The 18,662-nt window shown below is 36.4% G+C and overlaps 1 protein-coding gene across 1 annotated transcript; it reads right to left on the reverse strand.

Annotated features, from left to right (window-relative positions):
• Positions 1-160: 160 nt before the first annotated feature.
• Positions 161-17,391, reverse strand: LOC144964729 (uncharacterized). The gene is made up of 6 exons (XM_078899282.1): positions 17,049-17,391; positions 12,344-12,471; positions 10,623-10,764; positions 7,283-7,430; positions 5,460-5,568; positions 161-2,746 (listed from the first exon to the last, which is right to left on the reverse strand). Exons 1-6 carry the CDS (start codon positions 17,260-17,262, stop codon positions 1,694-1,696), a joined length of 1,794 nt encoding a protein of 597 aa, XP_078755408.1. The 5' UTR covers positions 17,263-17,391; the 3' UTR covers positions 161-1,693.
• Between the last annotated feature and the right edge of the window lie 1,271 nt (positions 17,392-18,662).

The raw sequence follows: 18,662 nt of genomic DNA on the forward strand, positions 1-18,662 counted from the left end.
TACAACTGATTGACATTGAGAAGTAGAGAATAATAATAATAAAAATAATAATAATAATAATAATAATAATAGTAATAATAATAATAATAATAATAATAATAATAATAATAATAATAATAATAATAATAATAATAATAATAATAACAATAATAAAGCAGTCTTTTTTTTTGTTTGAGTGGCGATTCTCCATTTATTTTGTTGTTTTTTTTTTGTTTGTTTGTTTCTTTTTAAGAGTTTTACAGCGCTTACAACTTATTTAGGTCATTTCACCAACAGTAAAAAGGAAGAAAATGGGATAGATAATAGATTTCAAAAATTCATAGCACACGAGAAAAAGTAAGACAAAGGAGAATCGTTCAAAGAGGTAACAGATGTAGATTCCAAGGGCACACTATCAATGTACTTAGTTTGAGATCACCTAAAAGTCTCATCCAGACACAGCACAGGTCCAACTAAAAGAAATACTCAAATGTTTTGTTTTTTTTTGTTTTTAAGGGTTTTACGGCGCTCGCAACACATTTAGGTCAGTTCAGCGCCAGTAAAAAGGATGAAAATTGGAGAGTAAAAACATTCTAGATGTACAATTAAAGGGACTTGAGGAAGAAGTAAGACAAATGGGAATGGTACAAATATGGAACAGATGTAGATTCCAAGAGCACACCATCAGTATACTTTGGGATTACCTAAAAGTTTCACCCAGACACCAGCACAAGATCCCACTAAGAGGAATACACTAAAATGTTAACAAGTCATATTAAAATAAAAAATTAACAGTACATAACAGAGAGATGATTTACAAGGAAAAAAAATATCATCTCCCAAAACTATAACTATACATTCAACTGTTTCCCTTCCCAGCCAATGACTCCGGCCAAGGTCATGACAAAATTAGTTATCTCATTCCAAGACAAAGACAGAAAGCAATTTGAAAACAGATACAGGAGGATAGAAGACACAAGTACCTCCCTGCCCACTATGGGAGGTCGGAAACCCCACCCAGACTCAAATGTTTACAAACTATAAAGTAACAATACATACATAACAGAGGGATGATTTACAATTTACAGGGAAAAAATATCGGTCGCAAAACTTTAGTTATACATTTGACTGTTTCCCTCCCAGACAAGGACCCCAGCCGGGGCCAGGAAAAAACCAAATGATCTTATTCCAAGACAAATCAACTCAGAAAACAGAAATAGGGGTATAGAAGAGAGGTAGTGAAATAACGTCTCTCTTCCCCCCTCCGTCAGAAGGATGGGTGGAGAGAGATAGAGTGGCGATGTGTGTATCATACTGTATACACACACCTGAAATAAAGATAGATACACACGATATACACAAACGTAACTGTCAATGTCACAGTAAAGCATCAATGGTCGAAATCATCGGGCGCATTAAAAAACCCTTCAATTAATTTTTTTTTTTACATGGCTGGGTGAAATTAATTCGAGGGAACCGTGTTTGAATTAAAATTAGAGGAAGTAATGGAATGATAACAAAGAATAATAAGGAAAATACTATGGACATTCGAGTGAATTTGAGGAAACCATGTTCAAGGAAACTGTACTAGAGTGGATCATCATATTGATTTATTGATATCTGCAATAATCGTCTATGAAATTCAATAAATTCATAACAAAAAATCGAATTAACGATGACCAGCATTTATTTCTTAAAATATAAGTACTTCCATTCATCTCTCATACGGTTCTTCTGATACTGGAATATTGTCTGATGCTATTGGGCCTTGATGACAATTTTTCACGTGGAGTCTTAAATTCCCACGCCACTTTGTCTTATAATTGCATTGAAGACATTCGTATAACTTTGCATCTGTTTTATGCACCAACCGATGTACTTTTAGATTTGCTTTAAGTTTAAACAGTTTTCCGCATTCTTCACATTGGTGTGACCGTTCCTCATTTTGACAGAGATGATTGTGCTTCACCAAGTCCCATTTGCTAACAAACTTTCTGCCACATTTTTCACACTCAAAAGGCTTCTCCTTTGTATGAGCTCTTCTCATGTGCAACTGATATACAGCAGTACTGACATCTTTACATCTAATCCATTTCCCGCAGAGCTCACACAACATTTCAGAAGTTTTGGGACGTAATTCTTCAGGCAGAGGATCGTTTTTAACACATTTCTTACAAACACTGAGAAATTTATCATGCTCTGTATTCAATAACGATTTGATATCAGTAGCTGTGCTAGATAAGGTTGTCAAGTTTGTGGTCATCATTGGTAATGACATTTGCAATGAATCCGTTCTTGGAGTGTCATTCAAATGACCAGATCCTTGCTGCTGTGAGAAAAGAGGTGCAGGTATACGGTTGTTTTTGAAAGAGGGCAATAAGTTAGATATTTGTTGTTGGGCCATATTACAATTTGTCAGTATGTCGATATAGTCAGTTGTCATTGTTGATGACTTGGCAGTGGATGCTGGTAAGATATTACCTTGTATCCATGATTCAGTATTAGCATTTGATGATTTTGTGGTTTTGCTAATGAGTGTAGGATATTTTGTTATAGTGGAGTTGGCAACGACATTATCATGAATTAGTGATATGAGATTTCTATTGTTTTTTAGATTGATGTTTTTGTCAACATTTCTGGTATTGCTGAAGTCATGAGAGTTTGTAGAAGTATATGTTGCACTCCCTTGTTCACTTCGGGAAACTGTCATTGTTTGTGCGTCACACGTGGTTTGCTTGCATTCTTTAGCTGCCCTGAGTTCCCATTTCTGAAATGTTAAAAGGTAATCAACTGAAGAAATGTATATCCCATAGATAAGAACGATATCTGCATTTCAAGCTATCAAAAATTAAATTGATGAGGAAAAGAACCATCCTATTGTCTGTATTGTTATTTTCTTTAAATTCACCATAAAGAGGGGGGGAAAAAGGCTTAACTGAAATCTCTGTTGAACCATCCTCTTTGTTGTATTCTTTACTTAGAGGTGCTTGAGAGCTAGATCTGAATCTTTCTTCTTCTTGTTCTAATAACTACTACTAACTACTACCACTACTACTACTACTACTACTAGGCATTTTAGCGAGAGCGCGAGCCACTGGCTGAATCGGCGATCAGCCACCCATTGAGTTTTTGTGACTGACCGTGGAAGCGACCTGCGGGAGTGGTCGGAAGCAAATGCAATTTTTGTTTCGTTTTTCAGATCGTACCACCACTTCAGATCCGTCTTTTTGAATAGGAGAAACTAAACTACGAAACAGTCTTTTTCTGATGTCGATCGGATCACTGTAACTCGAGTTATTTTCTTTTGAAATCAATGCAAGTTTTAAAGCTTAAGAACATAAAAACCCGTTGGATGACAGTATTTAAACTTCGTATACATAAAAATCAACTATTATATATTTGAATGACACAAGATATGTAAGAATCAAACTTGGCACACGACTTGTTTAACTCTCCGCAAAAAAAAACATGATTTTAGACTTACCGCACAACTGAGCTGGCATTCAGTGGCTGTGACATTCCGCTGTAGCTGACCTTTTGTTTACGATCGAAACTAGTCTGTTTGGCCCCCATGGTAAATATTGAATAAATATCTGTACTTGAGTCCTAAAAGTGAAGAGCTGAGCCAAGACCCCCCCCCCCCCTCCCCCAATCCACACACATACACCCTCCCATCGTCACCTTTGGTTTATTTGTTTTGGATTTTTTTTTTAATTGGAGAAGGGGGGGGAGTGTCACGTCGTATGATGACCATCCATTTCTCTGTAAATTTTAACTTTCAACAGCCACTTTTGGTCCTCCAGTCAGTCATTTAAAACGTTTTACCGTTCAGTTTGTTGACAGTTTTTTGAGAGTCCAATTTATTTTGTGTTTTTTTTTTTAACAATTAAAACGGATTTATCAACAGTTTGTTTAATTATATTTTGTTGACTTCCTTCAAGCCCTCACTTTTCATACTTAAGCAACAAGGAATTGATCCAATATATATCTTTTTCACTCCAAAATATTATTTTCCTTTTCATATTTTGCTTCATTTCACTTTGTTTTAATTCAGATGAATACTTTCAAATGTTTAAAGGATGTCAAGGAGAAGATTGCTGCTATTGCTGAGTCTCAAGGCCAAACTCTCACGAACTCAGCAGTAGTTCATAAGTTATGCCTATTCATGACTACCAAAGGAAGATAAAAGACAATAAAAGCAAAATCCAGTTTATGATGAAAGAATAGAAGTCTACCTATATTTTGATTTATAATTCATTAAAATCCATCCATTTTTGAAGAACTTACATCTTCATAGGCAGTTGTTATTACTTGTGTTGTCATTAACTCGTCACAACTTTTCAATGGTAAAATTGGCCGTTTCGGACCCCGAAAAATATAATTTAAAATTTATAACTCTTGAACCAATTGAGATATCTCAAAAGTTTAAAAACCATTGGAATAAGCACAGCAAGCTGCTTCTGTTAATACCAATTTAAAGAAGTTCTTTATAATTTGAAATTTTCACTAAACTGTCTACTACTACTGCTGCTGCTGCAACAGCAAAGCAACAAAAACAATTAGTACCACTGCTCCTACTACCACAACTAACACACTCTATCAATAGGTCTGTCTATTTACCTATATCAATTATCCTTCTTTCTATCTATCTCTCTATCCATCTATCTATCTCTATTTTTATGTCTATCTTTATCTTTCTAACAATAAATTAGCAATCTATCCATCTGTATATTTGTTTTTCTAAATTTCTATATATTTATCCATCCTATCTATTCACATAGTTTCGGTCTCTCTCTCTCTCCCTCTCTCTCTCTCTCTCTCTCTCTCTCTCTCTCTCTCTCTCTCTCTCTCTCTCTCTCTCTCTCTCTCTCTCTCTCTCTCTCTCACACACACACACACACACACACAGAGCAAAAATCGACCATTGCAAAAACACCTCTCCCCCAACCCATTCCAATCACTCCATAGGGACCCCCCCCCCCCCCCCCCCCCCCCCCCCTCCATTGTTTTCACACTATAACAACAACTTTTACTTTTGATACTTCTAATGTTAATACTACATTGTTATTGTCTTTTTTTTTTCATATATTATTAGAAACTTCTCATCTCTCAATACACTACCCCCCCCCCCCCTCCATCCCCTAACATTCCTATCACACTCTAGGGACTCTCTACTCACACATTGATGCTACACTTTCGTTTCACCCATACTCCAACTCTACAAAGGAGAACACACCCTACAATTCTCACCAAACTTAGTTTATTTGTTTGCAACATTCCTTTGTTTCCTGTTTTGCAGACGAAGGGTTTGTACTTGAAACATCCATTGATTGTATAGTTTCTATTCTAAACCTTTCCATTTTCACATTTTCGTTAGTATTTTTACGATCCAATGCTTCAGGCAGCCCCAACTGATCACTAATCATTTTTATTAGAACCATTGAAAATGTATTGAACAGAATGCAAAATTTTCGGCCCACCTGAGGATTCATGATGGTTTGAACCAAGTCAATGACCTTCTGGAATTCAACTTCCACTTCTGGGCTTTGACCCATGTCTAAACACAACTGCAGCAGGTCGAGATTTATACTGTGGAAATAAAGAAACAATATGAGAGGAAATAATGACAGGGATTACAGAATGCATGGGTGCCATCGCCTGGACTTTAAAAAAACTGCAAGGTCTTTGTAGGAAAGTATAGAAAACCTGCAACTTCGAAATGTAGCAATATGCAAACTTTGTTATTGGTGGCTCAAAAACGTTATTGAACAAAGTTAACTAATAAAAATAAAAGCAACTAGTTGTCCATCATAAACCAGGAAGATCTAGGCAAGCATGCAGCAATTAGACTCGCCACAGGATGGAGCAAACCAATATGATTTGCAATTGTCACTATACAGATAAAGCAGATTCTGTTAAGCAATTACAGAAGAGAGAGGCTGCATATAGTAAAGAGGACAGCACAGAGCATTAAGCCTTGAGACACTCCCAAATTTCAAGACAATTTATGCGATTTGACACATTTTTTTAACCATGACAGACTGCCAATGATTGGTCAAATAATATGTCATAGTCAATGGTGTTAATTGCTACAAACAGAACCAAAAGACACAATACATTAGCTTTGCTGGAACCAGAGTTTCAGAGAACTACAAAGAAAAATTAAAATTAAACTTTTTAACACCAAAAAGAAATCATTATTATTGTATGGCGTAGAAACAAGGCACTTGAACAAGAACACAAGCCTTAATCTACAATTGTATGAGAAAAATACTACAAATTAAACGGCATGACAAAATTAGAAATATATATCTCTGGGAAATGGCAAGCAAAGATGAAATAGAGATGGAAATCAAGAGGGGAAGATGGCTATGCCACACCATAAGAAAGCCTGCAACAAATATTACTTAGCAGGTTCTGACATTGAACCCACAGGGAATGAGAAAACAAGGGCGGCCTAGAAACAGCTGGTTGAGGACATTAATGTAGTATTTGAGAAAAGAGGATTTCACACAGAGGTAAGCAGAGAAGATGGCACAAAGCCAGACAAGATGAAGAGGATTTGTCAATGGACTATGCTCCTGCTGCAGACCTTAAGTAAGAAGGTACTGCAAAATGTCTCCTATCTTGGCTCATAGAGTATGTCAAGCATTCATTAAAAGTCAATATTTAAAGTTTGCTTCCACTGAAGGAACAATAATGGGGCCAAGATTATTCATTTTGTACACTTCCTGTCTTACAGAAATCATTTTGCAAACACAATCTGAAATCACAGTATTATGCTGACAATCATCATCATATCGTTTCACAACACCAGTGCTGGCAAATAATGCAGATGACAAAATAATTTTTTTTTGTTTTGTTTGTTTGTTTGTTGCTTTAGGTCTCTTCCAACACAATTGAGGTTATATGAGAGACCGCTGAAACAAAAAAACAAGCAATCTAACAAAAATAGTACAAATATCAATCAAAAGCATAACCTAAAGATATCATAAGCTAAATTATAAATAACCAAGAACAAACAGGCAGAGGATTTACAGGAAAAAAAAATATCCCCTGTCAAAAATACAATCACAAACCAAAGAAGCAGGATAGGCTAGTAAAGAGAAGAAGAAACGACATCACTATCGGATCGTACACCCATGCGAACATCATAGGTATATGATTCAAGGGTGATGCTCCCATCCAACCACCCGCGACAAAATAATTAATAGAATTTATATTTGCCATCTTTTCCCTGATTTCGAGTAATAGTTATGGGGATGCAATGGGGATGCAACGTTATCTTTTTATTAAAACTTACTTTGATATTTTTTCCAAGTGTTTAATTTTTGCCATCAACCGTCTTTCCTCACAGAGAGCACCGTGTAAGTCTTTCAGGAGTTTGTGCTTGACCTCCACACAGTCAGGATTTGGGCAAATAAGTGAATCTTCATTAATGTATGCGAAATCTGTGAGAAATGTAAAACATTGTTTTTAAGTTAAAAAGAGATTTAGTTTTTTTAATTAGCATCGTTTTTATTTAAGTTTTAAAATTTAACAGCAATTAAGATACTCTGAGGCATTTCAGGAAAGGAAAATGGTAAAAATTAAGTTGCTAGAAACTGTGGACTAAAAAGAATATTGAAGAAAAATGAATATAATAGCTTAGCACAGAACTTTTCAGGCTCAAATTCCTTCTTCAAACAACAAAACAATTTACGTGTTTTAATTGATTTTGTTATGCGTTAAGTATTTTGTTCTTTTTTAAAGCTCTTATATATTCATTTTTGTACAAAAATTTTGAGAAAAGGTAAAAGGCAATGGTTTCAACAGTAAGGCGCATAGAAAGTGTCCACAGATTAAGGGAAAGAGAGGATGATAACAGAAGTTCCCACCAACTGCCCATGCATCATTTTTTTGTAGGTCTTAACTCAATGACTGCCACAGCCGAAACATTTTGTTTTTTATATTTTGACCTTTGACTGCCATGGCCGAACCCCCTCGGTTTCATACTTTGCTCTTTCTTTTTCTCTACTTCTGACCGAACTGTATCGGCCATGGCAGTTTGACGGCGAGGTAGTTCATTTTTGTATCTTTCATTTCATACCAAACATGATGGGGTACTTTTTAATGTTGACATTCTTTTTAGCAGGCCAAAGTAAACAATAACCTGTTTGGTTTTTTTTTCTTTTAGTTCTATAACATAATGGAGGTTTTTAATTTCACCTTAGCCTTAAGAATTAGCATGCAGCTACATACTTTATTACCAGAACCAAATTTATTGATGACAGCTCAAAAGATTCCCGTCTGGATCTATGTTAATTTCCATAATACAGAGGTATAATAATTAAAATAGATGAGTGCCAGTTTGTAATAGCCTTTATTTCTCCTCAAACACTGCAGCTTCTCCAAAACTAAAACACTAGACATATAAAGAGTCACCTCCCTTTTTTTTTGAAGAAAAAAAAATGTAAGCTTTGTGCAATAAAAAGTAAAATGATTTCAGCCTTAAGTCATATTTTTACAAATGAAATAAATCTTAATCTAGATTTCCAATCCAAAATAGTTGCAGCTTCATGTGATGAAGATTTGACACACTTAGGTGTGGTGGGGTGGCATTGTTTTTGTTTTTGTTTTTAAGGGTTTTACGGCGCTTGCAACAAATTAAGGTCATATCAGCGCCAGTAAAAAGGAAGACAATGGGATAGTAAAAAGTTCTAGAATTACAATTAAAGCACCCAAGAAAAGGTAAGACAAAGGAGAATTGGTTCAAATAGGAAACAGATGAAGATCCCAAGAGCACACTATCAAAGTGCTTAGTTTGAGATCACCTAAAAGTCTCATCCAGACACAAGCACAGGTCCCCACTAAGAGGAATACACTCAAAAGTTCACATTTCATAATATAATATGTAAACAAAATATAATACAGTGCATAACAGAGGGATGATTTACAAGGATAAAAATATCATCTCCCAAAACAATTGACTGTTTCCCTCTCAGCCAGGGCATCCGGCCAGGGTCAGGACAAAACCAAATAATCTCATTCCAAGACAAAGACAGAAAGCAAGTTGGAAAACAGATATAGGGGGATAGAAGACACAGTAAGTACCTCCCTGCCCACTATGGGAGGTCAGGAACCCCACCCAGTGGGGTGGCATTGACGTACTATCTATTCATTGGTTTTAAAGTGGTAGCATTTTAAATAATTATAGAATATTGTCGGGTGATTGATTGCTCTGACATTCTCTGGGATGCTGATCATGCACGAAAAGTAGTTGGGAAGACAACTGCTTGTGCGCATTGATGCTGGAATATGGCAGTGCATATGCATTTTCTTTTCTTCTGTGGGTTTTCAATGTGTTAACAGGAATGGTGGTGCTTCCCTGTCAGCCTTGAACAACATAGTCATCTTTTGTGTCTTTCTCCTTTCAATAAGTGGGGTCCAGCTTAAATGCTCCATTGTATCTTTTGCACTGTGTTGTCGGTTGTAGTCACTACTGACAAATGTATCAATTCTATCTTATTGATCGATGTTGATGTAATCGGGTCCATATGCTGTTGCTGTATTCTAAAACAGGTCTTACAATTACTTTGTAGTACTTTTACTTCACTCTTGCGGGGCATGATGATAGGTTCCGACATAGAAAGCTAAGGATGTTTCATTTTTTTTTGTCAATTTGATAAGCATTTTAAAAATTATTTTCTAATATATATATATTGCTTATTTTGTCTTCATACATTATCAATTTATGTATATATAAATTCACCATTTGACTCAGATGAAACAAATAAAATTTTAAAAATCAGAAATATACAGATTGTACAGGAGAGACAAAAAAAAAGTTTTTCTATATCTTTTAATCTATCAAGTCCTGATCTCATATTTGTAATAAAAAATGTATTAACTTAGAGTCACAAAACCCAAATAGAAAAAGGGTGAATGGCTAAAGTATATGACAATGTCAGGAACTCAATTTGACCCAATTACCGATATACAACCCGATGGTGGCAGGCCTATTTGTAATATCTGCTACAACCACCTAATGATAGCACTTATATAATAGGTCATTTGAAGCTGGGAATCGTTATTTGGCTGCCCTGTTACAAGATTGTTTGAGTGCACCTACAGACTTTATTACCGGATTGAATTTCATCATTGATGGCTCAAAGTCTCAATCTACATTAATTTCCATAATACAGTAGTATAATAATGAAAAACAGATGAGTACCTGTTCTTAAAATAGCCTCACTTTATTTCTCCACAAATACTGTAGGTTATCCACATGTAGGTAAAAGAAAATCAGAGACAAGCACACACTCGCATCCAAATTTATCCCATATGGCCAAGGTTTGGTCAAAAACCAAGCCATCTCACTAAGACAAGGGTAAAAAGCCACTTAAAATGGACAAGAGTTACAAGGGATAGGAGACATGAAAAACATCTCACAAATATCCCTTCACTACAGTTATAAAAACACTGCTACAATATATATATATATATATGGAAGGGCTTTTAGATAATATGACTATAAGCAGATTTGAACAAGCTCTGTTTGAGTATTAGTTGAATGCTCTACCAACAGCTAACAGTGAAATATTGACCAGATCCCCAAATAATAAGAAAATGATGTGTGAATTGAATGATATGCACTGTGGTACCTTTGGGAATAAGAGCCGGCATTTCCTCGCCTTCTCCTCCAGGCAATTTTAAGAATAAGTCCTGTCTTGCTACCTTTTTGTTTTCATCATCGTCCTCTTTAACATCACAATAAGAGTGATCATCTGATCCTCCTTTTGCAAACTGTTGAAATAAACAACAATCTCATGAATTGCTTGCTGATTTTGTTTGTTTTCTTTCTACTTCACTATTGCAAGGGAAAATAGTTCAGATGTATTTTCACTGCATGTTATCAAAACCATGAAATTATATTTTTCTTTTTATCCAAATCTTTTCAAATCTTCCTGTATTTGAATGCAACATCTGTCATTATATGAACGTTCTTCCTCTCTTTCATAAACATAGACACAATTATCATTTTGCAAGCATTCAACGACATTTTTCAACGTTTTACATTTCTTTCATCCTAGAGAAGTTTACCTTGTTGTTTACACATAGGTGGGAATTGAAAATCATGGTTTCAAGGGTAAAGCGTCCAAACTTTCTTTGGAAAGTAAGGGGGGGGGGGGGGGGAGCAACATTATATATAACACTCATGATTCACAACATAAAATAACCATATTTATAGTTATCATCAACATAAACGGAAAAAGAAGTGAATAATGTACTGTAGTGGTGGCTATGATTGATGATTGATGGTGGTAATAATGGCAGTAATAATAATAATGATGATGTGGTGGTTTTTGTTGTAGTGGTAGCAATGATGACTGATATTGATGATAATGATGATGATGAGCCTCTACTCCAATGAATGATAAATGATTTTTGTGCCAGTTTATGTGTGTGTGTGTGTGTGTGTGTGTATGTGTGTGTTTAAGTGGTTGTGAGAGCAATCACGTCCCCTCAACATGCCTTTTCAACCTATAAATAGAATTAATATTCAAAGAAATAGAGAAGATGCATGCGTAGTTGTGAATGGAAGATACATTAATAGCCTGAGATATGCAGATGGTACAATACTACTGGCAACAAGCAAAGAAAAACTGCAGAAACTAGAGGACAAGACCAACAGGATCAGTAATAATTATGGACTGAAAATCAATATCCAAAAAACAAAAACCATGGTATTCACATGACCAGAAGAAAAACTTGAAGCCACTATAGTTGTAGATGGTAAAGCAGTAGATCAAGTATAGGGTTATACATACCTCGGCCAGTATATCACAGAAGATGGCAGATCTATTGCAGAGGTTAAGAGAAGGATCAGCATTGGCAAAACAAACTTTATGGAAATTAGAAAAATCTTCACTAGCAAAATGTGACTTATGGTACTACATTTTTGTATGCCTGTGCAACATGGACCATAATGAAGGAGATAGAAAGAAAAAATGATGCCTCGGGTTCTTTTTGATGCAGGACAAAGGTCCAGAAAACTGTTGGCTGAAGTTATAAGGAGAAAACTGACCTATTATGGACACATTCAGAGACACAACAACATCCAAAATCAGTGTTAGAGTGAAAAGTAGCTGGCAGATAGGTACAAGGCAAACCAAGGAAGTCCTGGATAGGAAATGTGGAGGCAACAACTAGCAAAAAAATAAACGACTGCTCAGTAATGGCCCATGAGGCGTGAAGTAGGGTGTTCCATGATATTCAAACTCTGTGAGATGGAACTCTGGTAAGGTAATATGACAGTAAAAATAAGCTTACATAGTCCAATGGTTTCTATAATCATTGATATTTGAATATGAGGTGTTCTTGCCTGAAGTAATTCTTTATGTTGATTCTTTGCGTTACAGTAATGTTCTGTCTTTTTCTCTCTTCCATGTCCAAGCTTTAATGTTGGAACCCAATCAGGATCATTATAGTCCATCAATAATGCCGGTTTTCCTGACAAATGAAATAAAAAATCAATAAATAAAAATAGATTGATTGTTGAAAGTTTATTACTCGTTGCTAGCCTAAAACAATTCTTGAGCTTCTCATTTTCAAATTTTAAATTTACACTCAGACTAATCAAATATGGGTGAAAGTGAAAGTGGTTCAAATTGGTGGAGTTAGGCTTAGAGAGCAAACGAACTAAATTTGAGTTTGCAAGGCAATGTAAGTCTCTGTGATGTAATAGTAGCAAGTCTAACCAGTTATCAGGAGGTCTGAGGTTCGATCCCTAGTCGAGGCGGGCTGATCTTTTCTTGTATTTTTCTTTCTGCTTTGTCTGCAGTTTCATTCACACCTTTCAGATTTTAAATACGTTGCCTACATATTAAGATCTTACAGAAAGTACTTTGTTACAGTGACAAAGCAATGTCCAACTACAGGATTTAATAAAATAAGGCTGTTATTTTTTCTCCATCTCCTATCCAACCTCTTTTTCTTTTTTGATGCTCGCTTCCATTCAACACCACATTCATTAAAAGCTGTTCAGAAGATTGTAAAGCATCAGATTAGAGTGAACAAGAAAGATTTTCTCAATAAAAAAAATTAATTGAAATGGCTCATATTATACCTCCAAAAAGCAACATCAGATTTACCAGGAAATAAACTCTTTGACGAAAAAAATGCTGCCCCTATTTTGTGGCAATAAAAAACAAAGATGGAGTCACACTCACTGAAGAGAAAGTTAGATGGGATACAGTTGCAACATAGAATTAAACGAATGAGAATACGTACGAAGCCTAAAAAGTGTCCACCAATGAAAGCATTCAGCGCCATTATATCTTGGGCTGGGAATGTAAGCATTACCATTCATTCGGTCTCTATGTCAACATAACGACACAAGAAAAACAACAAACAATATCAAAATCCACAATAAAATTATTCAGAACTGTTGCGTATATTTATGGCACAATGAAGCTGTCAAAAAATGAAGTTAGAGAATGTGTGTAATCATGTATTATAATAACCTATAATGTGTTATCCAACCACCACATCATCACTGTCACTATACTAAACCACCTTACAATCATCACCACCACAATTACTACAACCACCACCACTGCATCATTATCACTACACACCACCACCACCACCACATCATCATCACCACTACAACGACCACCACTCCATCATCATCACTACCACTACTACTACACTATCACTACCCCCACTATTACAACCACCACCACCACATCATCATCACGACCACTACAACTGCAACAACCACCACCACATCATCATCACTACCTCTACTACTACAACCACCAGCACCACATCATTATCACTACCACTACTACTATACCACCACCAGCACATCATCATCACTACCACTACTACTACAACCACCACAACCACATCGTCATCACTACCACTACTACTGCAACCACCGCCACCATACCATCATCATTACCACTACTACTACAACCACCACCACCACTACTACTACAACCACCACCACATCATAATCACTACCTCAACTACTACAACCACCACCACAATATCATCACTACTACTACCACAACCACCAGCACCAAATCATTATCACTACCACTACTGCACCACCACCAGCACATCATCATCACTACCACTACTACTACAACCACCACCACCATCACCACCATATCATTACCATTACCACTACTACTACAACCACCACAACCACATCGTCATCACTACCACTACTACTACAACCACCACCACCATCACCACCATATCATTACCATTACCACTACTACTACAACCACCACAACCACATCGTCATCACTACCACTACTACTGCAACCACCACCACCACCATATCATCACCATTACAACTACTAATACAACCACCACCACCACATCATCATCACTACCACTACTACTACAACCACCACCGCCACATTATCATCACTACCACTACTACTGCAACAACCACCATCATATCATCATCATTGAAATATTTTTTTTTTAAATTGCTTTATATAGTGCAATATCTACTAAATGTGCTCAAAGCGCTTTACAAGGGGTCCCTGGTCAACATTTAACATGTAGGACGGGACACGACGCCTGTTAGACGATATTACATTTTTTCGGACAAAGACAACTCTGTTAACGGCCAGGTACTCATTTTACACCTGAGTACGGTGAGAGAATGTGAGTTAAGAGCCTTTTCCTAGGACTCAACTATACGCCGAGCGCGAGGCTCGAACCCAGGACCTTCCGATCCGAAAGCGAGTGTCATACTACTAGACCACATAGTCGCATCATTACCACTACTACTACAACCACCACCACCACATCATCATCACGACCACTACTATTACAACCACCACCACCACCATATCATTACCATTACCACTACTACTACACCTACAACCACCACCACATCATCATCACTACCACTACTACTACAACTACAATCATCACCACCACCACATCATCGTCTGACCTTTTGCCTAGGACGTAATCATTAATAGAATGTTGTGTGGTTTTGACCGTGAAGAAAACCTTAAGAAGTCACATTTATATCATTTTAGAGACATCATTTTGAATAGCTTTGAGTTAAACGAGCGAGCAGGAAGTTATTTTCTTAGATTTCATGAACGGCCGATCAGCGCTTGTTTACTATAGTAACGCGATTCCCAGCCCATGTCTCAATGGCGGATATTTTTCTCATCGAGGCCGCTGGTTGGTTAGCCAATAAGAGCACCGTACGGTTTCCATTGGGTAAATTGCTTGAGTTGCAATTATCTTTGGCTGCACAGAGTTGTGACGTGTATGATTTAAATTAGCCTAAATAATGCCAATTAGCAGTGAGCTTGAACAACTCAGAGAGGAAGTAAAGTGGGCCATTGGCAAACTCTTCTAGATGAAAAGCTGCTGGATATGTCTCCGAAATCATATTGGCTGGCGGAGACAGGGCATAAATGTATATCGTAATATCACATCCTTTGCAAGAAAATATAGGGAACACAAAAATGACCTGTGGAATGAACAAGAGCAGTCTTCATCCCCATTCCTAAGAAAGTAAACTACAACTACCAGGCAATTGCTCTCTTATCAACCATGAAAATCCTCCTGAAAATAAATGCAAAAGTCTTGAAGGAAATTGGATAAAGAAGTAAGCCAGGCACAGGCCGGTTTAAGACCAAATTGAGGGACCATTGACTAAATAGTCAATCAAAGAATGCTGTTAGAAAATCACAGGGAGACTAATATTAACATGCTCATGTATTTCCTTGACTTTGACTGTGTCATTTGACACAAGATGATAGAAACACTGAAAGAGCTGAACTTTCATTATAAAATTGTACTAAGTACAGATGGCTGTCGTGAAACTCAAAAGTGGAAAAAGCAAGTGGTTTTGAAGGGCATAAAAGACAAGATGGCATACTATCTCCATCAATATTTAACATGTACACAGGGGAAATCATGAAAAAGATACCAGAGTGACAGACATAATCTTGACTTTGATGGCGTTCAGATGCAGGGAAATGCGCTACATAGATTATACTGTTCTGATTACTCAAGCCCCAGACGACTCCATCACAAATTCTGTCAAGAAACACAGTGAACACAGGGATCTACAACCACCTCAATGCGAAACCAAAAATCATGGACCTGGACAAGAGCCCTCTCTTAACGTTATGTATTGTGAGGAGCAACTGGAATATTTAATACAACAGAATCTTTTTATTTAAAATTCCATGCTTCCCCTCTCCGTACTAATTTATGCCTGGCTTGGTGGTTCAGTGGTGCAGTGTCACATCTCGTCACAAAATGAAGTAATATCGATTGTGGTCAGCGACTGGATAGACAGTCATTGTGGAAAGTTTTGGTTCACTGGGTAAGGCACTTTACACACATTAACATTATCCAATTATCCCACTCGCCTCAGGGTGAACGGATTGTGTAAGAGTAAGAGTGTTAGTACAAAAAGGACACCAAACAGGCAACTGGTAATGTATGAAATGGGGATATGGTTCCATATGGGTTGCTGGGGGAATAAATGTGAAACATTGTGGTGCATTGATCATGGTAAAAATGCATGGAAATGTGCTATATTGTTCATTTTAATTTATTCATATTCGCTTTATTTATCAAAACAGAATACATTTCAATTTCAATTATCATCACCATGTACATGATAATATAATAGGACCTATTCTTTATCATATCGTCCTATAATTATATTTAGCCTAGACGTCTAGATCTACTTCCTTAAAATGCCCTATTCCTGCATTTTTAAATTTCAATATTCAATATGGATATTTTTGGTCCATGCCTTTTATTAAACTTTTATACTTGGATAATTTTACATTTTAAAAATGCAGTTTCTTAACATGTCAACATTTATTTTATTTTTTTTACAAATTGCATTTTTATCTTTTTTTTATTGGCAAGGTCCTTTTTTTTCTTCAACGCGTGTAAAAAAAAAATTGGCTGACATTTCTGAAGCAACTAAAAAAACCTGTAAAAATCTTAATTAATCATTAATCCGCTCGCAGAGACCAAGTATTTACCAGAGTACCATATTTTCCATATTTTCTTACCTTTAATAAAATGGTTATTGCAAACCCGGTGGCTGCCTTTAACAGTTCTGTCTAAGTCTAAGTCTTTTCTTCTGATTGCTGCAAGCCATAACCGCCGTCTCCGTTTGATTAAATCATCTTTAAATGTTTTCTTTTTTGATGGAACTCGAAACATACGAACACCGAATTCACCCGCTTTTCGAGTGCACCCATTAATTATACAATTGTAGGGCATTATTTTACTCTATTAAATTTTAAATTCGCGATTGGATTGCCCTACTCTGTGCGTGTTTGTAATAGACCGCAATCACAATTTCTTTCTCCTGGGGGAAGGCAATCACAGTAGGAATGTTTTTGGAACTGTGTTTTCCGCCCATCAGTGTACTGAATACACAGCTGTGTATTCAATACACCGCCGGAAGAGATTATAAGGTCTAAACTGTTTGACTGAGCGCGAGAAGGCAAGGCCGGCTCTACCGCCCCCGCCCCCCCCCCCCCACCCCCTTTCCACCTTTCTCTCTGACGCTTCCTTTAACATATTCAAGACCCCATAACTATAAAGTTGTTCTCTTTTGTTTGTTTTTTGTTTTTTTGTTGGTTTTTGTTTTGTTTGTTCATTTTTGTTTCATTTTTCTCAGGACTCTTGTTACGTACGGCAATAATTTTTTTTGACTCAATAGCTTACTTAGTGGAATTTCAATAACTATCATATCGAAGTACTTAACTAATTAAATTGTGCGATTCTGGCGCTGATATGACATAAATGTCTCGCAAGTGCCGTAAAACCTTTAAAAACAAACAACAAAAATTGTGCAATTAATTATTTTTTTAAAGTAAAGAAGATTTCTCATCTTTAAATTATGTCAGGTTGAATTAGGACAATTTCACCAAGTTTCGTCATTGTCCCTACAGACCTTGCCTGAATCTCGCATTATAAGTAAGAGAAACACAATAATCAGCCTAAAATTCATGTTTATTTACCCTAATTACAGGTGAACGAATTAAACTACGGGTCTTTTTCAGGAAAGAGTCTCTCATATCCACAGTCTTCATTTTGTCCTAAATTAATATAATAAACTTAAAAGAGAGTAAAAGCAAATAAATAAAAAATGTTAAAAGTCTATCAAACTTCTCGAGTCACTTAGAATTGTGTCAACGTGTTAAGTTAAAAATTAAGAATTTTTGCCAAGGGGGTTCCAAAAAAAAAAAAAGAAAAAAAAGAAAGAAAGAAAATATTATGCCTAGAGAGAAGCTCGAACTCCACTCCGGTTACACTTACGCTGTGCTAACACAGCCTGCCACCTCGCTTTCTCGCGCTCGATCAAACATATAGACCATTAAAGCCTCTTATGGTGTACTGACTACACAGCTATGTATTCAGTACACTGGTGGGCGGAAAACACAGTTCCATTGTTTATTGAAAAGAGCTTCAACAGTCGTGACGTCACTTCGTAATGACGCATTGTAACTTAGTAACTAATTCTAAACTAACGGAACAATGGCGGACGCCATTATCTCCATCACCGCTCTAATTAAATATTTCTCCGACGAGCATATAAATGATCCAGAGGAGAAAATAATTATAAATCTGATCATGTTTTGACTTATACATTCTGATCACATGACGACAAGTGA

The sequence above is a fragment of the Berghia stephanieae genome, chromosome 2 (assembly GCF_034508935.2).
Source record: "Berghia stephanieae isolate SIO BIC M18660-M18661 chromosome 2, UCSD_Bste_1.3, whole genome shotgun sequence".
NCBI classification, from domain to species: domain Eukaryota; kingdom Metazoa; phylum Mollusca; class Gastropoda; order Nudibranchia; family Aeolidiidae; genus Berghia; species Berghia stephanieae.